A 24971-nucleotide genomic window follows, 5' to 3' on the forward strand; every position below is an offset into this window, starting at 1 on the left:
TTTCATCAATACAGGTCTGAATGCGCTATAGAAACAGCCCAATATAAATAAATAAAAACACATTTATTACCTTTACCTCATGTTTAAAAAAAGGTAAATCAATCTGCGCATAGCAGACACTAACATGATATATTCAAGTGCTTGTCTATATTACATATATGTAGTTGGGGTCCACACATCCATCAGTTGGGACTTGACAGTTATGAGCATGAAAATAAGAGGCGTGCCTGTACATTTTTGAGTATTTTTGACCGAGTCAGTCTGTTTACATAGGGATTCCAATGCAGAGACGGTGCGCAACACAGCTTCACCCATCCCCCACACAGCACTGCTGCCGGGTCAAAACTATCATAACTAGTTTCAATTCAGAGTACTGTACATGTAGAGAGTTTAATATACTGTGGTTTTATTCAAAACACACATGTTCAATACAATAATAATCGAAAACGGATGTATTTCGATCGGAGAAGAAAATGTATTCACATTAAGCCAAAACAACATCAATTCCACACGATAAAATTATTTAAAACTAAAATACAAAGCTGATGAATTGCTGATACACGTTTGCGTACTATATATATATTATAAATATATAATGTGCGTTACTGAAATGTAACTCAAAACCTTGGAAGCAAAGTGGTCCAGTTTTTGTGATGCAGATCTGCAGAATCCCACCAATCCCATTGGTGGAGCAGCGCACATATATGCAAAACGAACGTGACCAGCTGCGCTGGCGTAAGGGGCATGACATACAGAAATGCTCCCTCCGGTGCCGCCTCTTCTCATTGAGCCAATGGGGGCTGCCTGGAAGAAAACTAAAGCACGTGTTTTGATGAAAAAGATATCTTTGTAATGACACAATTTTTGGAAAAAACTTTCATGTAGAAAATTAAGTTAGATAAACATCTTTATAATAAACAACTCAGAGGGTGTTCTCCACTGCTGGAGACATAGTTACAGCCCAGAGAAATGCTTCGAAACCTGAGCATGTTGATCAACTGTTGTTTCTGCACAAAAATCTGAAAACATGTTTATTATTTATTTCTTAGCAGACACCCTTATCCAGGGCGACATACAAAATATAAGCACAACACAAAGTGTTAAGCCTTAGCTGCTAGTACAAGGCCACTTTTAAGTTTGTTATAAGTTTTATGTATTTTTTTTTATTATTATAATTTTTTTTATAAAAGAACTGATATGTCAGGTGGACATTCTTACAGCAAATAGAAGTGCACTTAAAGTCAAGTGAAGCCAGAATATTATTGTTGCGTCAAAAAACAAAAAGCATAAGAGACAACAGAAAAGGCCATTTTAAGTAAAAAAATTTAAGAATATTTTATTTGCATTTATTAATAACTCTGGGATTAGAGGCATAATATTTTATTTTACTTTTAAGATCTCTGTGGGCCTGAATTTGAAGTGTTTTAAGTTGTGAAATCCTTAAGGCTTTGCCTTAGTTTTACACAGAATAATAAGTAGTAAATGTTGTAGTAAATTCTGTGTAGGACATGGTCATTATTCAAAACCAACGTGTATCGTGATACATATCATACCGTGACCTCTGTATCATGATACGTATCGTACCGTGAGGTTGTAGGCAATACCCAGCCCTAGCTTCCACCCTGTGGAGGTCTGCTGTGGGAGTGACATGGACACTTGCCATGAGTGGAGCGAGGGCATTTGTCCCGAGCACGCCATGGACTTCTGTCCTGCTGCATGAATTAAAAATAAAAAACAAAAAAAGCACATGTACATAAGTATTCACAGCCTTTGCCATGACACTCAAAATTGAGCTTAGGTGTATCCTGTTTCCACTGATCATCCTTGAGATGTTTCTACAACTTGATTGGAGTCCACCTGTGGTAAATTCAGTTGATTGGACATGATTTGGAAAGGCGCACACCTGTCTATATAAGGTCCCACAGTTAACAGTGCATGTGAGAGCACAAACCAAGCCATGAAGTCCAAGGAATTGTCGGTAGACCGCCGAGACAGGATTGTATCGAGGCACAGATCTGGGGAAGGGTACAGAAACATTTCTGCAGCATTGAAGGTCCCAATGAGAACAGTGGCCTCCATCGTCTGTAAATGGAAGAAGTTTGGAACCACCAGGACTCTTCCTAGGGCTGGCCACCCGGCCAAACTGAGCGATCGGGGAAGAAGGGCCTTAGTCAGGGAGGTGACAAAGAACCCGATGGTCACTCTGACAGAGCTCCAGCATGTCTCTGTGGAGAGAGGAGAACCTTCCAGAAGAACAACCATCTCTGCAGCACTCCACCAATCAGGCCTGTATGGTAGAGTGGCCAGACGGAAGCCACTCCTCAGTAAAAGGCACATGACAGCCCGCCTGGAGTTTGCCAAAAGGCACCTGAAGGACTCTCAGACCATGAGAAACAAAGATTGAACTCTTTGGCCTGAATGGCAAGCATCATGTCTGGAGGAAACCAGGCACCGCTCATCACCTGGCCAATACGATCCCTACAGTGAAGCATGGTGTTGGCAGCATCATGCTGTGGGGATGTTTTTCAGCGGCAGGAACTGGGAGACTAGTCGGGATCGAGGGAAAGATGAATGCAGCAATGTACAGAGACAACCTTGATGAAAACCTGCTCCAGAGCACTCTGGACCTCAGACTGGGGTGAAGGTTCTTCTTCCAACAGGACAATGACCCTAAGCACACAGCCAAGATAACAAAGGAGTGGCTACAGGACAACTCTGTGAATGTCCTTGAGTGGCCCAGCCAGAGCCCAGACTTGAACCCGATTGAACATCTCTGGAGAGATCTGAAAATGTCTGTGCACCAATGGTCCCCATCCAACCTGATGGAGTTTGAGAGGTCCTGCAAAGAAGAATGGGAGAAACTGCAAAAAAATAGATGTGCCGAGCTTGTAGCATCATACTCAAAAAGACTTGAGGTTGAAATTTGGTGCCAAAGGTGCTTCAACAAAGTATTGAGCAAAGGCTGTGAATACTTATGTACATGTGCTTTTTTTTTTTTTTTTTTTAATAAATTTGCAAAGATTTCAAACAAACTTCTTTCACGTTGTCATTATGGGGTATTGTTTGTAGAATTTTGAGGAGAATAATAAATTTAATCAATTTTGGAATAAGGCTGTAACATTACAAAATGTGGAAAAAGTGAAGCGCTGTGAATACTGATGCACTGTACCTCCAGGCTATGTCAGAACTAACTTAGAAAAAAAGAATAAGACAGCAGGCTTAAAATCATGGAATGGCCAGCAGAGTGTCCAGACTTAAACCCCATCGAGCTGGTTTGGGATGAACTGGACAGTAGGGTGAAAGCAAAGCAACTTACAAGTGCATCACATTTGTGGGAACTTCTGTAACAGTGTTGGGAAGAACTTTCCAAACAATATTAACAACAATATTATTTCCATTGTAGAAAGAATGCTATGAGTGTGTTCAGCTGTTATATCTGCAAAATGTGGCTACTTTCATGAGTCAAAAATTTAGATTACATTTTGTTCAACTAAACGACTCCATGACGTCTTTTTTATCTCCAATTGTTTATTTGTTCTATGCTTTAATTGAGACATTGAGACATTAAACTGTGTACATTTCAATAAAAACTGGAAACATTTAGGTGTTCTAAATCTTTTGACCGGTAGTGTATATTTTAATTAATTTTATAAAAATGTCCACGGCAAAGGAGGCTGCTTGCTTATAAGTTTCGACCCAGTGGTCTTCTTCAGTGCATAGTCAAAATGAGACACTCTCCACCACCATCATCATCAAAACACCAAATGAGGGAATATCTTTTGGAAGAATGATATTCCATCCCTCCAGCAGAGTTCCAGAGACTAGTAGAATCTATGCCAAGGCACACTGAAGACACCTTACTGAGACACTTTATGTTGGTTTTTCCTTTAATTTGCTAACCACTGGAGACTTCAACTCTCCGGCTGGTCCATTTTCAAAAACTTTTGGGACTGATGGTGGCTGCCGCGAAGATCGAAAAAGGGGAGCCCCTAAAATTGGGGGGACCACATATATGTGATTGAGTGTAATTCCTACACCGTTCATCCAATTTGGATATAACTAGCCTCAAAATAAAGATGAAAGTCTACACTTAAAGCACATCTTGATCGTTTCCTTTCAAATCCATTGTACAGTACAGAGCCAAAATGATGGCAACTGTCATTGTCCAAATATTTATGCACCTAACTATGTGTGTATAGGGCTGTGTCTGTAAACGGTATCTAATCAATTATCTCATGATGTTGCCATTTTCTAAAACACTAAGTTAAAAACTGTTAAAAAACTACATGGGACTAAGTCTTATTCTTCAACATATTGAAAAATATACCAAACTTACACTACCGGTCAAAAGTTTTAGAACACCTCCATGTCTCAATGTACTCTGAAATTAAAGCATAGAACAAATAAACAATTGGAGACAAAGAAATCATGGAATCGTTTTGTTTGACAAAATTTAACCCCTTTAGCTGACAAGCACCTATGGTACCCTTAAAAGGGCACCAAATCTGTGTGCATCTCTTTAATCCCATGTGTACTCTTCACTGTTGTGTTGTTTGTCAAGTGTTTGGTATCCCATGAAAGCTGAGACTCAGTTTTCTAATGATGTGAAGCCCTGAAATGTGGGTTGGGGGGGACACTTGGTCTGAGTAGGAATACAAAATCTCAGAAAATATTGACAATTATGACACATTTTCTGGAACCAGACAGTCTACTGATCAAAACAAGACCATCCATGTTTTGGTAGTAGCAACACACACACGAAGAGAGCTCAAAATGTCAAGATGGAAAACTCTACGTTTACAGTATACTAATACACAACGATTTTACATAATTGGATCTGAACTTCTCTGTGTTTGATAGAACATCAAATAATATTCCCTAAAATATTTATCTTGGAGGCATCTGTCATGATGACTTCCTTCTGTGAAGGCAGCTAATGGGGGATCCCATGTGTAAGTTATTGTAATTTTGCCATCAAGCCAGTGCTCTACTGCACGCTGGAATCATGGCCAGTCAGCAGTGTCTTTGTCTAGCTGGGTGTAGTCCATGGGCATTTACCCAGCGTTGCAGTGGGAGCATTCTCATGAGCCTGAGTGGGAGGATCTTCAAGGCGGCCACCATCAGTCCCAACAGTTTTTGAAAATAGACCAGCCGGAGAGTTGAACCAAGTCTCCAGTGGTAGGCAAGCATTGAAATGGAGTCGAGTTCCCAAGAAAGCCACCGATTGTGTGGGTTCGAGAGAGCTCTTTTCCATATGAACTGCAAGACCCAGTAACGTCACATGTCGTATGATCTCTGCTGTGTGTTCCTCCACCTGCAGCCTGGAGTCTACCAGGTAGTTCAGGATTCTGATCCCCTTTGATCTGATAGGGGCCAGTGCTGCATCCATGCACTTTGAGAATGTGCGGGGTGCCAGTGACACATGCAACATGCACATTTTTTCCACATCACTGGGATCTCCAGAGCCAGAGCCCTGGAAGGGGGGAGGGCCAGAGTGGAATTGGAGGGTGTATCCATGGAACTCAACTGCGCAGTGGTTCCGCAGCCCCCCTCTCCCGTCTGACGATGTGGGCATCTACAAGTCAACCCCCGACATCGAGCATCTCCTAGGGTATTGCCATTGAGGGTGTCAATGCTGAGATGTACTCACGCAGATTAAATAATAACGGTCTGGTTGCAGCTGGCAGGAGAAGACTTTTCACAGACACCGGAGGCGGGATTTCCTCCTGCCAGCAGGGCCCCTATAAGGCAGTTTTGGTACATGTTTTCATGATTGGCAGGTCGAAAGACTATTCCCATTCGGTAATGGCTATCTTTTGATTTACATACATTCTTTATATTTACTTGAATACCAATATTTATTTGAATCTCATAAGTGTATTTCAAATGTTCCTATTAAAGTCAGGATCTTAAGTCAGCATCTTTATATAATTTAAAGACACAATTTGCAACTTTAAATTGCAATGGAGTTATTTGCACATCTACCTCAACCAACTGCTGCTTACAATCTCGTTTAATATTATTTATGGACTACATTGATTTTATTTTAATAGTTAGAGTTCAGCAGAACAGCCATGTCAGCACATCTCAGAAAGTAAAACATGCCAGACTGACATCTGCAATAAATACATTTTGCACTTTATTTAACCAGTCTATCTACCCAAATCAATGTATAAAAGATGTCTAGCCATTATCCTGTATAGAATGCAGGTACATAATGGGACACGGCCTGTTCACTTAAATATCATCGTGCAGTGAGGAAAAATTGGTGCAATCAAATCATGTGCTGGTGCCATCAATTGAAAATGCTAATAGCACCAGTGTCACTAGTGGGAAAAGTTAGTCTAGAACCCTGCAAACGCACATGACAATCTCTACACTTGCACAGCAAGCCATACATCACTCGTGCTCTTGCCTGTTATATTTAATATCCACGAACAAACCTAGTGAGGCACTCAAATAATTATTTATATTCAGTTATAACCTAATCAAATAAAAATTGAAAACAAATATGTAACTACAACACCAGTTTTCTTCATTGCTCCGACTGAGATAATAATAATCAAATTAAGATAATAAAATGCAGCCATTTAACACCACCAAACACACACCAGATTATTTAATGATTAAATACAGCCTACAGTCTACTTGAACAAAGTGATCTGTTGCCTGATCGAAAAGTTTTCCCTTGGCTTTCAAGTCCATGAGAAGCTCCCTCTTGATATGGAGTACGAATAAAGATGATAGCCTAGCTTGTCCTGTTGTATTCATCGAAAACATCTTGATCCATTTCATCTAGACAAATGCCATGGACACCACTTCCCTCATGCAAGTTAGCAAGCTAGTGAGTTAGCTCTCCTTCATTCAACACATTGGTCCATGACAGGAACTCATTGAAGAATGACAGGTGAAAATAATGTCAAAATATGATTGGCTAATCATGAACTCACTCCAAAGTTGCAGCACTATACATTTATATATAGCAGCTTTTTGTCAAAGGTCTTTGTGGGAGTAGTCCACACCATATGTTTTACTTAGTAACTTAATTTGAGCATTTTTGATTGGATAATGTCCACTTTTTATTGTTCCCATTAAATAATGCACAGGGAAGACAATGGGAGGGCAGGCTTCACTAATGATAATGTCAAAATGCTATATTATTCTTGACATTCATTCAATATACAATATATTTATTATATTATATTCTTAAATTTTATGTAAACTAGGCAATCACTGAAGGCCCTGATGGTACACCACTGGTATTCATATTCCAGAAGATCATTTACAAGATATCAATCACAACTTAAAAAGACTAACAAATTAACAGGAGAATAATGGATAATAACAAAAACAATAGGTTGCGAATGCAACCCCAGTTATCTGAAAAAGGAAGCACTGCCCAAGGGGGAGGGGTTTCTGCGCACTTCCATAAGAACCCGATCAAAAACGTCACTCTATCAAAGCTGCCACTGGCCCCTGCCCTCGTCACTCAGAACAGGTCCCTTCCCACTTCTATAAAACAAGATGTCTGCACAGGTTCACAACCTATCAGTATCTTTCATGTCAGAAGCACTGCCCAAGTTATTGTCTTACAAAACCATCGCAAGGGAGGAGGCAGCAAGCTGATAAGGGAGCCTGCCCCGAGGTGACCACTAGGGGCCTCGGCAACACAACTCCAGACAGTAATCCCAGGGGCCCCGTAGGGCCACACCTGGGCTGCCCAGAAGCGAGGACTGCAGTCACGTTCTTACCGGGAACTGTCTAGAATCACCTATACAAAGCGGAGCTACAGAGGTTAACTCTTATGCCCTTCGCTTACAATAGCAAAGCCGTCTGCTCTTCTAGCACAGCTAGGAGCAAGGCTGTAATCTACTTGCACAATATTTGGCATGGGCAATCAAGCAACTTGTGCAGCCGCCGTGCATTATCATTGCAGTGGACCCCTGATCCAACAGGAACGGGGCCACAGACCCACTAAAACACAACATAATACACAGCCGGCTAGTCAACAGAGTAGCCAAGCTGAAAAACAACATTCATGCTGCCTCCACGCAGCACAGGAGCATCAACTAAACAGTACAGAGCAGAGAGCTCCACTGTGCTGACAATTTAAAAATGTCATACAAATGAACTATATACACCACGGGGCGCAGGAACCAACTCATGCACCACCTGCGGAACACAGGAGCAGTTGACGCCTGCTGATTAGACCAGCTAATGCAGGGCAACATTAGCTCTACTGTGCTGACAAATGAACTATGTACACAGCATACACAAGAGCCCGCTGAGGACAGCAGAAGCGGTATCTTGCATCTATGGCACACAGTCAGAGCGCGCCACAGACCTGCTGACAAAGGAACTATATACACAGTGAGGCAGCGAGAACAAGTCGAGCGCCATCAGCTGGGAACAGCGGCAGTGAGCGCCAGTCTACACAGGCTAGAACGGAGCCACAGTCCTGCTGTTTACACATGTGCTATATACATAGCAGGGTACAAGCCAGACACATGCACCACCGCAACACAATGCAATAATTAACAAACTATATACAGGCTGGCCTCGTAAGGTAACATACCTGGAGGCCGCATGACAGACCCTGGGAACACATCGACAGGCTGTCAGCAAGTCCAGGAGCAGCTTGCGTGGGAGCTCAACTGGAAGGCATAGTCCAGTGGAAGGGAAAGACATGGTTCAAATAGCTCCGTCAGGATACACTTAACAGGGGCAGACTGGGAGAGGAAATCAGGATCCAGAGCTCGTGGGCTACTGGGGCTCAACTGCAGCCAACACCGGTCCCACCACATCCAACCTGTAGAACCGGCAAATGTAAGCGGTGAAGCACAAGCTGCAGCTGCACAAATGTCTGCCAAGGGGGAGCCTTGAAAAAGGGCCCAAGATGTGGCAACGCCTCAAGTCGAGTGGGCCACCAGGTGTCCAGGCACCGGGGTCCCGGTGGACTCGTATTCTATGGTAATAGTGTCCACAATCCAATGTGAGAGGCACAGCTTTGAAAGCGCCTGGCCCTGTGTCTGCACTCCATAAGACACAAACAATTGGTCTGAGTGCCGAATGTCCTTAGTGCAATCCAAATAGCACCTGAGGACCCGCACAGGGCAGAGCAGGTGAAGCCAACTCTCTTGCTCCGAAGAGAAGGAAGGAGGATAAAAAGCCCTCAACTCAATAGATCTGTTGACATGGAATGGAGACAGCACTTTTGGGAGGAACGCAGGGTTAGGCCATAGCGTGACCCTAGAGCCATCTCCCGCTAAACGGACACATGATGGGTGTATGGACAGGGCGTGTAACTCGCTCACACGTTTTACAGAGGTGATTGCCAGCAAAAACGCAGTCTAAAGTGATACTAGCTTCAGCTCAGCTGAGTTCAGTGGCTCAAATGTGGCTTGGGAAAGTGCGTCCAGCACTACATTAAGGCGCCATGCAGGCAGTGAAGGGGTGCGAGTAGGTCGTAGCCGTTGAGTTCCCTTCAGAAACTGTGCAGCCAGGAAATGAGACCCAGGGGTTCGCCATCAATCCAGAGAGACGCAGAGATGGCCGCCAAATAAACTTACCCTGGTCCAACAGCTCTTGTAAAAATTACAACATGACCACAGTGAGGCAATGAATTGGGTCTTGACTGCCATCTTGGCACCAGATGCTAAACGTCCGCCAGCGGTAGGAACACTGCGACCTCGTAGAGGGAGCTCTCACCGAATAGTGGCTTCTACCGTGTGCGAGAGACCCCAGGCAATCAAACACTCCCGCTCAGGGGCCAGGCCCAAAGCTGGCGGAGGCGCGGATTGGGTGCCAAAGCTTGCCCTGCACCTGGGACAAGTCCTCTCTCACTGAGGGTTGCCAAGGCTCTACGTTGAGGAGGGCGATCAGGTCTGCAAACCAGAATCTGCGAGGCCACCATGGGTTTATCAGCAGAACTGTCACTTGCTCTCTCCTGACCTTCTCCAGGACCACCAGGAGAAGGGGAAACAGTGGGAACGCGTAAAGGAGTACGTTGAGCGCAGACAGAACAGAATTGGATTAGCTATCAAAATAACAAAAACAAAAACAAATAAAGACACACACACTAGTAAGATGGTGGTGAACAACACAGCCATGAATCCAACCAACCGACCAAAAACAGTGGATAATAATAAGCAATAATAATAAGGTCTAGTGCACAGACAAGACACAGAGAGCTCACGTTCTCAGGTCCAGCAAAATGGCAAAAGACGACAAACCTGTGCAGAAATAAATTATAGAACAGGAAGTGGGATGGGACCTGTTCCGAGTAATGTGATCAGGGGCCAATGGCAGCTTTGAATAGGGCTGTAACAATACGCAAACCGCAACCGAACTCGCGATACAAACATCTACGATCCCCTGTCGCGGTTCGAGAACTTTTTTTTTTTTATATATATATATATATATATATATATATATATATGTTTCACATATAATGCTCTATAGAATTACATAGCATGAACCGCGACACATGCCCCTCTCCAACCCCAGCAGCCTGCCATCAGTTACAGATGCAGTCCCTTGAGCTCTTTACACACACTACAGTAAAATTCCACTACAACAAAATTCATTTTCTCATTTCACAGTACACATTACATGTAAATCATGAAATTATTATTCTATTTAGTTAGTAAGTTAAGGCAAGTTTGACTTTACACTTGTTTTAGCATCTTCCAACTACGTGTCATGTGACCACTTTTCCAATCACGTGTCCACGCCTGCAAAGTTGAGCTATTCAGTTATCTCAAGATGGCTAATAACCCTGAAATTGCAGACCCTCCCGGCACATACAACTCAGTAGTATGGGAATATTTTGGTTATCCAGTGGAGTATAGGGATGGCAATCGTGTCGTAGACAGAACACATACAATTTGCAGGTTAGTCTTCCTAATGCCTTTCAAATGAAGTTACCAGCAAACTCCGACCGTGCTCAAAATATTACCAACGCAATCTGCGCTTTCATGGTCCTGAATATGTGCCCCTTTTCAGTGGTTGAAAACAACGGATTCAAAAATTTGCTCCGCGTGCTGGAACCCAGATATGTAGTGTCAAGCCAACCGCATTTCACCCAAAATGTGTTGCCTAAACTTTATGACGAAGTAAATAAGAAAAAAAGTTTCTTTATTAAATCACCAATAGGTTCAATAATTAATCACCGTCCCCCCCCCCGCCAAAAAAGTAAAAAAAAACATATCAAGGTATGAACCGAACCGTGGCTCAAAAATCGAGGTGTGAACCGAACCGTGGATTTTGTGTATCGTTACAGCCCTAGCTTTGAAAGAGACGTTTTCAATCGGGTTCCTACGGAAATGTGCAGAAACCCCTACCCCTTGGACAGTGCTGACTTCTGAAGATATATTTATATCTTTATATGAAAATGTTTTAATCTTTACAAAGGGTAATGCAACATAAGACATACGTCTTATCCCCTCCCTCCCTCATTAGCAATGATAGGAGAACATATTCTAAGCCAGTGATTCCTAGAGGACCCCTGTATCAGCAGCTTTTCATGACAGCCCTATTGTTAGTTAATTAACTGAACAGTAAACACCTGTTTAAGAGAAGTAAACTTTGAAATATATGCAAGATTTCTTTAAGTTCTTGAAAATTGTTCATATGCCCCAAACAAAGCACCATACTAATGTGTCCCTTTCTGAATAAGACTTATTTTATTAGGGCGACCTGGGATTAGTGATGTGATAATGTTACTACTCAATGAATGGAAACATGTTTTTTCAGCAGTTTGTGACTTAAAATCTAATTTGTGTAGCAATACATAGGATATGTACAGCAATTTGTACATTCACTGTAATGGATAAAGACTTCAAACTGTATTTGAATGTCAGTTATTTCAAACCTACCTACTCAAAACAAACATTTGTACTTAATTTGCAACTGAACAGTATTTATTGAAAAAAAATATTAAGAAAACAATATTATGCAATGTTTTTTTCTGTATAGCTAGCATGTACATGTTTTGATAAACTCATTAATTGTATTTACAAACTAGATTTTTCAACAGAAGCAGAAGTATTAGGAACAGTATGTTCAGCACTTACTTGTTTAAGGAGAGGTCCAGGATGAATCTAGAGCCAAATGCTTCAAGTTGAAAGCTGGCTTGGGCAAGATGTACATTCTGTTAAATAGAAAAAGTAAATATTATTTGTAACATATTTATAACATCGGGAAACATATTTATGTTGTTGTGCAATAATTTAGTTAGATCGTTGTGTTTTCCCTACAGTTGATATTGCCCACCAATCTTTTAAACATTTTAAATAGTAAGCAATGGATACCATTAAAACATATTTAACTTTAACAAAGCCTTTGATAATGTTCTACAAGAAATATTGCTTCTAAAAACTGAAATCCATAGGAATGATGGAAACTTTTGCAGATTGCTTTAGAAATAGCTAAGACATAGAACAACAAAGAGCAGTACGGTGTAAAACCAGGTCTTAAATGATTGTCATACACAGACATATTAAAGGAACTGGATATATTTAGTCTAGAACAAGAAGTTGATTAAAGTCAAGGTAAAAAAAAATGTAATCCAAATGTAATTAAACAAAACATGTCTATTGCTGCATATCTTCAAATCTTTCAGTTTTAAGTAATGCATGTATCATAAAAGTTTAAGTAATTCCTATTCAAAATAACTTGTAATAACAAACTAAATCGCAATTTAAAGTAAAAAAATCTTAAACAAATTAAAGGAAAAATCAGCATTCTCCAATGTCCCAATTCATCTTTAGTCCTTTAAAAATATAACTCACTTAATCCTAATGTATTGTAAATGTAATGTAAAATCTACATTATTGCAAAATACAGTGCATTGTTTTTCAACTGTAAATCTGCAGAATACGTGTATATTTATTCATATAAATTGAACTATTTATTACTGTCCCTGAATCCACTGTCAAACCTGTTACAGGAGATAAACCCCTCTGCAAAATAATGAATTTGTCAACAAGTGACATGATCTTCAGAATGTGACATAATATTAATGGAGGAAGACATCAGAAGCAACTTCTGGTAGGTGTCTAAGCAGTTTTTCATATATATTTTTAAAGCTATTTTGTCTGGGTTCATAAAGTTCTTTATAAATGTCAACAATGTTATGCAAAGCTAAGAAGAAAACAAATATATCCAAAAATGATTTTGATGAACTTGACTTGACTTCACCAGAAGCAAACCATGTGCTGTCATGTGCTTTACCACATTGGTAATAAAGGCCAAACTTTGTTATGTAAGAAAACCCTGTTACTGGTCAACTCTGTTAGAGTTGATGCAAAATATAGTTTGAACAGGAATGTATGGCTTTAATTTATAAGTTTGGTGCTGTTAAGCTTGACAAAAGTGTTTTTCAGTAACTTAAAATGTTCTGTTTCTGGTACAAAAGGTTTATTTCCCAAAATACAAACTGATTTAAAAAATGTTCACAAGGTCCAAAAGGCACCCTATTGGAAGAATGACGCATATATATCGTAACACTGTGCAGGGCGTGGTATAGGATGGGAGGTACAGTGAGAGAAAAAAGTATTTGATCCACTGCTGATATTGTACGTTTGCCCACTGACAAAGAAATGATCAGTCTATAATTTTAATGGTAGGTGTATTTTAACAGTGAGAGACAGAATAACAACAAAGAAATCCAGAAAAACGCATTTCAAAAAAGTTAAATTGATTTGCATGTTAAATGAGTGAAATAAGTATTTGACCCCATCGACTTAGTACTTGGTGGCAAAACCCTTGTTGGCAATCACAGAGGTCAGACGTTTCTTGTAGTTGGCCACCAGGTTTGCACACATCTCAGGAGGGATTTTGTCCCACTCCTCTTTGCAGATCCTTTGGCAACTCGAACCTTCAGCTCCCTCCACAGATTTTCTATGGGATTAAGGTCTGGAGACTGGCTAGGCCACTTCAGGACCTTAATGTGCTTCTTCTTGAGCCACTCCTTGTTGCCCTGGCTGTGTGTTTTGGGTCATTGTCATGCTGGAATACCCATCCACGACCCATTTTCAATGCCCTGGCTGAGGGAAGGAGGTTCTCACCCAAGATTTGACGGTACATGGCCCCGTCCATCATCCCTTTGATGTGGTGCAGTTGTCCTGTCCCCTTAGCAGAAAAACAACCCCAAAGCATAATGTTTCCACCTCCATGTTTGACAGTGGGGATGGTGTTCTTGGGGTCATAGGCAGCATTCCTCCTCCTCCAAACACGGCGAGTTGAGTTGATGCCAAAGAGCTCGATTTTGGTCTTATCTGACCACAACACTTTCACCCAGTTCTCCTCTGAATCATTCAGATGTTCATTGGCAAACTTCAGACAGGCCTGTACATGTGCTTTCTTGAGCAGGGGGACCTTACGGGCGCTGCAGGATTTCAGTCCTTCAAGGCGTAGTGTGTTACCAATTGTTTTCTTGGTGACTATGGTCCCACCTGCCTTGAGATCATTAACAAGATCCTCCCGTGTAGTTCTGGGCTGATTCCTCACCGTTCTCATGATCATTGAAACTCCACGAGGTGAGATCTTGCATGGAGCCCCAGACCGAGGGAGACTGACAGTTATTTTGCGTTTCTTCCATTTGCGAATAATCGCACCAACGGTTGTCACCTTCTCACCAAGCTGCTTGGCGATGGTCTTATAGCCCATTCCAGCCTTGTGTAGGTCTACAATCTTGTCCCTGACATCCTTGGACAGCTCTTTGGTCTTGGCCATGGTGGAGAGTTTGGAATCTGATTGATTGATTGCTTCTGTGGACAGGTGTCTTTTATACAGGTAACGAGCTGAGATTAGGAGCACTGCCTTTAAGAGAGTGCTCCTAATCTCAGCTCGTTACCTGTATAAAAGACAGCTGGGAGCCAGAAATCTTGCTGATTGATAGGGGATCAAATACTTATTTCTCTCATTAACATGCAAATCAATTTATAACTTTTTTGAAATGCGTTTTTCTGGATTTTATTGTTGTTATTCTGTCTCTCACTGTTAAAATACACCTACCATTAAATTTATAGACTGATCATTTCTTTGTCAGTGGGCAAACATACAAAATCAGCAGGGGATCAAATACTTTTTTCCCTCACTGTACATGATATGGGTGGCTTGTGGTACAGTCATTAGTGCAGCTGCCTCATAGCTCCTGGGACCCAAGTCATTCTGACTTTTGATATCTGCTTGTGTGGAGTTTGCATGTCCTGTGACATAGTGGAATTTTGACAATTGCTACGGTTTCCTCAGACATCCCAGAGACATGCTGATTAGTACAATTAGCTACTCTAATTGAACTTTGGTCTATAGTTTGTAAGTAATCTTAAAGCTATACTACATGTCCAAGGTTTTAGAGAAAATATGGATAACTAAGAGTGAATTGCAATTCTTTCTAAATGCTGATAACATTTATTAAATATCCAATCAGAATTTTCCTCTGGCCACAATACTGAAACATCCAAACTAAAAGTATTAAATGATGTGGTCCAGTCTTCTGATCTAGCATGTTACTTTTATTATTTTACTAGACTTAAGCACAGCTTTTGACACAATTTTGATCATATGATCTTAATACACCGCTTAGAAAACCTGTTCATCTTATCTATCCAGGTTCTGTCCTGGTTCAAATCATACCTAACAAACACACTCCAGTATGTACAGATTAACTGCTCAAATGTATCTGAGATTAAGTGCAGAGTACTGCAGGGATCCATTTTTGGCCCTATACTCTTCATTATACACGTTTCCATTAGGTGATATTATCAGATGACACAATGTTAATTTTCACAATACCATAGCTACACAAACACTTTGCCCTTGCCTGTTGGAGATTAAAATCTGGATGACTAGAAACCTCCTGATCCTGAACTCCGATAAAAAATAAGTATTATTTCTGGGGGACAAAAATCTAAATGTTCACTATGTGCAGGATTGAAACAACTTTAGCTTCACCCCTAAGGATATGGAACATAACCTGGGTGTCATCTGTGGCCCAGACCTCTCCTTTGAGTCACACATTCAGAATGAGTCAAGATCATCTTTTCTCCATTTTAGAAATAACTAGATTAAGACCTACCTAACACTGAGAAATTGATACACACCTAGATTGGATTACTGTAATTCCATTGTATTAGGTAGGACAAATAGATATATTTCTGCATTTCAGTAAATTTAAAATGCTGCTGCAAGGATCTTAGCCAAAACAAAGAAGCATATGAATATATCACCCCAGTTTTAGCTTCCCTTCACTGGCTCCCAGTACACTACAGGATAGATTTTATAGTTTTAGTTATAGTTATAGTTATAGTTATAGCTGACAAGTCCAGCATTCCTGGTAGAGGTTTTAACTGGATACATCCCTTGGGAAGTCTTCTACCAAACTCTTAATACACGAAAAGGCCTACATTCTACTGCCAGGAAATGCGGTGGGAAAGCAAAGCAGTTTAATGCAATCCTTTGCAGCTAACTGATGGAGCATCTGAATAGTTGTCTCTTTCCACACATATATCACTATTTAAAAAATAATACAGTTAGAAGTAGTCACACACTGATGTTTCTGATCTTCATGCTGTTTCTCTGACAAGTTATACTGTCTATAGGAGAGGCAACCATTAAACCTAGACCTTAAAATGTAGACCACCGGAGACTGCTTGGAAACACAATCTAGTGCTTTGGTCACTACACTGTAATGGAAATATTATTACTAACAAGGCGGTTCAAAGGAGACTAACCAGACTTTTTCCAACTCTGAAACGAATGCTACACTTAGACAAACTAAATGAACAGAATGTATTTTGCATGGAAGAGAGAAAATGACAGTTTTAGCTTTAACTTTTAACTTTAACTTTAGCTTTTAGTTTTAACTTGATTCAGGCATTCAAGATACTGAAAGGAATCCACAATGCCAATCCAGAGGACAGCATCAAGATCAATAAGGACACAAGGCCCCAAGTGGAAACTAATTTTAGAAGTATTCAACAGAAAAACAACAACAGACACTTCTTCAAACAAAGAGCGGACTCATTTAGTGCTTTCATGGAATTCTTGAATCATTAAACTATCTGCAAAAAGATGGTTGGTCTCCTCTCCTCTTCTTATCTTTCTTAACTTCTCATGTTCTAATAATACGATGAGGCCTTTTGAAATTCAAATTCATCTTAATGTTTTTGCTAATGAGTTAAACACAAAACCACTACACAAATTCATATTTTGATCTTTGGAAAAGGATTTGTATTTCCTGGGAAACAGCCTTTGAAATGATGATTACACAACTGTAAATTATAAATAAAGTGCAAGTTACAGTAGCTGTGTGTTCTCATTCAACTGCATATACAACAAGATTAGCTTTTTACTAAAATAACAGTTCAAAAACTGAATATAATCATTTTTGTGCTACTGCAGTTCCGAGAACACAGTCAATAAATACTTTAGGAATCAAGTATGCATCTTAAGTCAGTGTGTGCTGCCCTGTGATGGACTGGTGTCTCATCCAGGGTATACCCTGCCTTGCACCACCTATCCACCAAGTCTTGAAAATCAATGGATAGCTTATGTTTCAAGGTCTAACCTTTAATTGTCTTAAATTATTTTTCAAAAGTCAACCAAGGCATTCTGGTTGAGCAAATGTAATTACAATTCCTAATTTAAATACAATTTTCACTGAATAACATAGCAATACATAATGGTTTAAAAAAATAAAAAATAAAAAATAATAATAATAATAATAATAATAAATATATATTATATTATTATATATAAAATATGAAATGCGGTCGACTTGGCACTACATATGTGGGTTCCAGCACGCAGAGCAAATTTTTGAATCCGTTGTTTTCAACCACTGAAAAGGGGCACATATTCAGGACCATGAAAGCGCCGATTGCGTTGGTAATATTTTGAGCACGGTCGGAGTTGGCTGGTAACTTCATTTGAAAGGCATTAGGAAGACTAACCTGCTGATGTTGAGATTTCTTCCGTGTACCGCTTAGCTCAATGTCGGAATGATGTCTTCTTATATGCGTGTGCATATTTGATGTGTTGCCTGTCACCTGAGGAAGTTTTGTGAAACACTTACGGCAAATTGTATGTGTTCTGTATACGACACGATTGCCATCCCTATACTCCACTGGATAACCAAAATATTCCCATACTACTGAGTTGTATGTGCCGGGAGGGTCTGCAATTTCAGGGTTATTAGCCATCTTGAGATAACTGAATAGCTCAACTTTGCAGGCGTGGACACGTGATTGGAAAAGTGGTCACATGACACGTAGTTGGAAGACGCTAAAACAAGTGTAAAGTCAAACTTGCCTTAACTTACTAACTAAATAGAATAATAATTTCATGATTTACATGTAATGTGTACTGTGAAATGAGAAAATGAATTTTGTTGTAGTGGAATTTTACTGTAGTGTGTGTAAAGAGCTCAAGGGGCTGCATCTGTAACTGATGGCAGGCTGCTGGGGTTGGAGAGGGGCGTGTGTCGCGGTTCATGCCATGTCATTCTATAGAGCATTATATGTGAAACATATATATAAGTTCTCGAACCACGACACGGGATCGTGGATGTTTGTATCGCGATTTCGGTTGCGGTTCGTGTATCGTTAAAGGCCTAATATATTATTTTTAAACCGTTATGTATTACTATGTCATTCAGTGAAAATTGTATTTAAATTAGGAATTGTAATTACATTTGCTCAACCAGAATGCCTTGGTTTGACTTTCGAAAAATAATTTAAGACAATTAAAGGTTAGACCTTGAAACATAAGCTATCCATTGATTTTCAAGACTTGGTGGATAGGTGGTGCAAGGCAGGGTATACCCTGGATGAGACACCAGTCCATCACAGGGCAGCACACACTGACTTAAGATGCATACTTGATTCCTTTGCATTGCATTGCATTGCATACATGTATTATATTTGAGTATTTAACACTCAGTACTGAATTATCTAAAATTATCAAATCTAACAGTCCCAAAGCTCTTCTTAAAAAAAAAAAAACTGACCCTAATTTAGTCGTTATGACAACAAATTGTTGTAAACAGCGCTGTTACACCCTCATGAAGGTAATCAATCAATACAGCCACATGAGTTTTAGAATTACAGGTGCTCTATCCTCCTCAGCACAAAGGGGAAGACCACAGAAGATCTGGTAAAAAAACAGTCTGAGGTTGGTACATAATTACTTATTTTGAGAATGCCCTTTACAGGTATAAGGTTGAAGTTTGAGGGTATAAGACATTCTGCATGTTCAGACATATTCAGTCTTCATTGAACTGCTGTGGATGAAACTGTACCTTTATTTAATGTATAATCATTTGGCTAAGAGTCAAGCCAGTGAGCCTACACTGTCCAGTACAGACTCAGTATGTTACTGTACATTCTCTCGCTGTCCATGGTCCTGTTCTACAGGCATGGAAATAACTTCTCATATTGCAGACCACAGATTCTAATATCTATCCCCATGTCTGCTCCTCTGTCTCCTCTTTGTTGTTGATATCCTGAGAACAATTTGACATAATACACTAAAATTTAAAATATAATAAAAGACTATTTTAAGATGTTGCTTTAGTTATGCAGCAAGGCAATTATCTGATCAATGCTAGAAAATAAGCAAAACAGGCTTTCAATAAAAAGTATTTTGCGTAAAACTCCTAAGTACATTTAGCTTAGCAGTAAACTATAGACTGGAAATGTCATTTATTATACAAACCACTACAGGAAAAGTAAGAATATAGAATATATCAATTTATTGCACTGGCAGCAATATTTCTGTATTTTTATTTATTTATCTGCAAGCCTGTGATATCAAAACACATTCCTAAAAGGATAGTGTCAAAATTAGTCAATGCACAAAAAAGGTAAGAGTTTTTTACCTTGGTTATAAAAACAAAAACTGTAAATTTAAAAAGGCAACTTTAATCCTAGTGGTAGGGGAAAGGTCTTGGAACTGATCGTTTGAAGCATCTCTAGTCACGTTTGGAAGATTATTTGAGATGCTCAGGTATGGACTGCTGATTCAATCGAAAAACTGCAAAAATAACAGATAAAACTGCGCTGCACTATTACCATGCAGTGTCAGAACAAAGTATCCAGTGCAGTGTGAGAAAGGGTGAGAAAGCTTTCAATGCTCCATGTCTCACATACACTTAATCATAAAAAGGACAGCTTTGGAGAATCCTGCAGCAGGGTTGAATAATGCTCTCTGTAACAGTGCACATGCTGTCTGGACATTTCCTTCAGGTCTTTTTTCAATGCATGCTTCCTTAAATGGTTGGAAGTTATAAGACATAGATTTGAATCCTTTCAGTCATTAATATTTCAAGGATCTGATGTTAAGAGGCAGAACCCCACCAAAAAAAAATGGTACAGGGCAATGGGAAAAGCCTTTTTCTGGGTATCCGCCACCTTATTAGTGCTTAATTGCTAGTGCACATCTTAGCACAGGTTCTCTCCTTCTTTTTTGTGTTTCTGTAGATAGACACACACAGTGACTGAATACAGATGGCTATAGTCTTTATCTGATATTTATTAAGAATATTTATTTTCATATTTACTACGTTGCTAAAAAGTAGTTATATTTAAGATACCAACGCATACTAAACCGGGAAAATGTCTGTATTCACAATGGCTCCGAATGCTCTGCAGTATTAAAGATGGACCTTACCTGGCTCTGTTTAAGCTGGTTTTTAGCCCGTGTGTCAAGGTCGTGGTAAGTGCTCTCCGAGTCCTCGTTCAGGTAGTATATCAATCGGGAAGGATATGTGATTTCTACGTTAATCGAATGGTTGGTTCTGTTGATGCTGTAAGGGACTTCTGCATCATCTCCCAGTGGGGCCTTCGACACTGCGTCCCAAGTCGAGTCATTCTCATACACATACGAAACTAATCACAATAAAGAAATATAATTAATTTTCAAAATAATTATAATAACATTATATATTTGCACCACGCTCGTTACAAGCTAAATATACTTGTAAAATATAATTCAAGTCCCGATTGCGGAAATACTGCAGAATGCGTTTCTATTATGCAATAATATACTTTTTTTATATACATGATATTATATTATATAAACATTTAAATCGTACCAGCTTGTGGAAAATATTGTTGTATGCATAATTTTAAACTCACATCTTTCAACATCTGCATAACTGATGTGTATAGCATCAGCGGTCGACCGATGTTGATTGAAAACTATAAAGAACTTTAAATCAGGAATATGTTCTTATGTTCTATGTATGTATCACTATCAAATGTATTCTGTGCCTGCTTTGTTCTATCAATCATTCAAAGCACACTGGCACACTACCTGGATTCTACAAATTACCACCCCGAAATATACATGTATTGTAACCAGGAAGCTTTGCTCATTTGTAATATATTCAAAAAAAAAAAAGTCTAATGGTACACTAGTATTATTTAACGCAATGCAATGAAAGGTATTTTATATCTTTCAAATGGGCTAAAACTGAATTACTCAGCCATATCTTCAGTAAGTTTTCAGTTAAAAGGACAAAAGCTGTCCAACTCTCCATACATTATTCGATTTTATTTTTCTCACACCTTTCTATACGTGAGTCTGCATCATAAATTACCTATGGGAGAGATACTGGATATATATATATATATATATATATATATATATATATATATATATATATATATATAGCCTATCCTACGGCAAAATCTTGGCGGAACCAAATCTAATAAAGCTAACAGCCTAATAGCGAAGTTATCTGGTGTCAATTTAAATAACATTAAAGTACAACGAAAAGATTATTTTTGTAAAAAAATAATACTAATAATACATACCAGTTGATGCTAAAACGAATGTCTGGAGCCAAAAGAAAACGATGCTGGAAAAAAGATTTTGGAGATGTATCAAATGCATGATTCATATTTGAAATGTAAAAAAAAAAAAAAAAAAAAAGCTTGATTTCAACACATCAACGAAGAGAATAGATTCTGGCCCATTTTTCTGGGAAGAGGTGATTTTTAGGTTGCATCCTTCATTATATCAGGTTTGTGAGGGGAAAAAACACAAGCATCCTTTTTGCTGTTGTCAGGAGGATGGCTGGAAGGCGGTGGCTACGGACTGGGTTGATCAAGCACTTCCTGCGCAAGTGCTGTGGTGTTTCATTCTGCTAAATTACCTCGCCACCCTCCCCCATCCTAAGGCGAAAATACCGCTTGGTCATGTGCATTGCGTTTGAACAGTGCAGGATTCCTAGCGTAGCATCTAAAACTTAACATCGAAGACGGTTTTAGTTGTAATGATGTTCTGCAAAAGGGCTGCAGATGTTTTCGTCTGTGCTGCAGGCGTCTGCTTTTAAATTCGTGATATGACCTGACCGTACTGTGAAACTGCAAGCACAAATACCATGTGGACCTTTGTAAAGGGTGGTAAAAATGGAGGTGCTGTTATTTTGGGTTTGAAAATGAATAAACGCGAAGCAGCTTGTGATTTCACCCAGCCTTTCTATAAGTAGATCTTGTATAATTACGATACTTAGAGAAAATGTACAGCATATTTACCATGCAGTTCAAATTAAATTAGGTTTACATTTCAGCATTATAGTTGCATGTGCATAATTATATAGATAATGTTTCTGTGTATAGATTTTGTTTTTTATGAGAAAGTTTATATTTAATTAATAATGCCTAGAGAGTAATTAAATATGGATGATATATCATCAGTACCAACCAACTTGTGTAAGCGTGACCTCTGTAATCTACTGGGCACCTGCAAGGTCAACCGTATGATACATAACAGCTGTATCAGTCCTCCCTATAGTGCTTTACCTGTGCATGCTCTGTGCTGTGGAAAGTGTTATGGCCTGAGAGTTCATTGTGTGTCTTGTGTTAACAAGAGTTGTAGTCTGGAGACAAGCTGAATAACGATTGATCATTCCATTTTTGAAGATTATAAAAGCAAATATAATTGGTGATTCTGCAAAACATACCAGTTGATAAAATCTTTAAAAATTAAACCCAACAGTGAACATCCCCACCAACAAAATATCATATGCCCAGGTATACACCAGGTATATGGAAAGCAAGGCTTTTCAGTTCAGTCATATGATCACTTAGGTATCTCAGCCCTTTTGTGTTTTGAGCCCTGGCACTTTTGATTGTTGGGTAGTTTGAGTGCCTTAAAAAGCCAGTGTCACAATTCACTTTCAGTAGTTTACAACACCATGTTGCAACACCATCCATCTAAAATTGTGAACAGCTCCTCTGCTGTTGTTCTTGTTTAAGGGCCGGGCAGCAAAATTAAAATCTTACAACCTGTTTGTAAGTCAGACATAATATGTTTCCACTAATGAAGCGCACCCAAGTGTTGCATCCTCCCACAAGATGCATCCTATCGCCTGTCCAAACCAAGTTATGCTTTTGCTAACTTTAGCCCAGAGTTTTTAAGGGAGTAACACAGAACTGGTGGAGTGACACCACAGTTGGCCAACTGTGTATTTCTCTCCCCCTCTCTCTCTTTTATTAGCTTTTTCTGAATGTTATGTGTACTGTGTCCTAAGATCAAGTCTATGATACAAAAAGTTTATCTGAGAAATTGGGCAAAAAGAGACTGGATACTCCTAAAATATTGGAGGAACCACAGGGTGTTTTTGTTTTTTAAATTAGATTACTTATGTCACCTGAAGCTTGGCACGAAAGATGTCCCCAAGCATACAGTACTTAACTCTTCTGCCAGATACAGAGGGTGTTTATAATGTTAGTTGGGCTATTCGAACAACTGTATGGTGATAAATATGTGCTGTGAAAAACAAATATCCACAAACAAATGGGATAATGGGGTACATGCAATGCAGCTTCATATTACCCTCTTGAATATTGAACAGCGTCATGTGATTTTAAAGCTGTAATTCCAAGTATGCAAGCCATCGTGGGCATGTGAGCTCCCCTCGGGTGTGCACTGGTAATGTCAATAGAAACATGCTCCCCATGGTATGTGCACCAAATATGTTGGAGCAGGTCAACTAATTTCATGAGGTGGAATTCTGTTTTGGTTTTAAAAAAACAGAGCTATATAACGTTATTTCAAATGCCTGACTTTCATCAGCTTGTCTGTTGCTTCTTGGCTGGTTAGGAGTCCACAGTGTTATAATTAAGAGCTGTATAATCCTCACTAGAATGCTGGGAAAAGTAGCAGATACCCAGCACACATTTCAGATGATTGACTGCATGTTTGTTAGCTCCCTAAATCACATTAATACAGGAGTTTAGCTTACTTACAATTGGCAATTTCAATGTAGGATGGAATAAAAGCAAACACAAATGCATATTCCGCATTGCAAACAAAACAAAAACACAGTGAGGGCAAGCCCAAAAAGCATGCAGACCCAAGAGTATATGCTGTATAATGTGGATCACCTATTTTGGTGATGACAATCCCCTAGACCTGGAAGAGTGTATAATCCCCCAGCCTGTTTGTCGGGGGCCATAGTGTTGTCTAGTGGGTATGTCATCCAAGGCTGTGGGGTTTGGCACTAAGAGGTGCGTCTGTGACAGATCTGACTGCATACTCCACGTTAACATCTCCCCCTGGTCACTGGTCCTATTGCTAGCATAATGGGTTTTGGTGCCTACTATGTATCTGGTCTTTTTGTGAGGGTTCATACTACTCTGCTATCACTCAGTAAACATGTAAATGGAATGGATGATATAGTATTTGTGGTTTAACTGCGAATGAAAAACAGCTGTGTATCTTTGGCTACAGGCAGTTCACCTCAGCATTAGGAATTCTGTAATGGGGAAAGTATATATTTAATGGTATATACTCAATGAACAGTCTGCAGTGACATATTGTAAATTATATTGAAATTCTGCTGATCCTAAGCTACAGCAAAAAGTTGCAATACATGATTTATCATTGCAGTTATTGTTTTTATTAGTAAGTACTTTTGATTGGCCTAGAACAGGGATGGCAAACCTTTTTTTGCCTTG

The 24971-nt window shown here is 39.5% G+C and overlaps 1 protein-coding gene across 4 annotated transcripts in view; it reads right to left on the reverse strand.

The window, feature by feature from the left end:
• Positions 1-22135, reverse strand: part of adam23a (ADAM metallopeptidase domain 23a) — a 150102-nt gene extending 127967 nt beyond the window's left edge. For all 4 annotated transcript variants that reach the window (XM_066687611.1, XM_066687608.1, XM_066687609.1 and 1 more), the window contains exons 1-3: positions 21822-22135; positions 20674-20891; positions 12075-12151 (exon numbers count right to left, since the gene is read on the reverse strand). In XM_066687611.1, the coding sequence (XP_066543708.1) occupies positions 12075-12151; positions 20674-20891; positions 21822-21900 (374 nt within the window). In that variant the 5' untranslated portion in view covers positions 21901-22135. The remainder of the gene's footprint in view (positions 1-12074; positions 12152-20673; positions 20892-21821) is intronic.
• Between the last annotated feature and the right edge of the window lie 2836 nt (positions 22136-24971).

Source organism: Amia ocellicauda, chromosome 16 (genome assembly GCF_036373705.1).
Source record: "Amia ocellicauda isolate fAmiCal2 chromosome 16, fAmiCal2.hap1, whole genome shotgun sequence".
In the NCBI taxonomy this organism is placed as follows: Eukaryota; Metazoa; Chordata; class Actinopteri; order Amiiformes; family Amiidae; genus Amia; species Amia ocellicauda.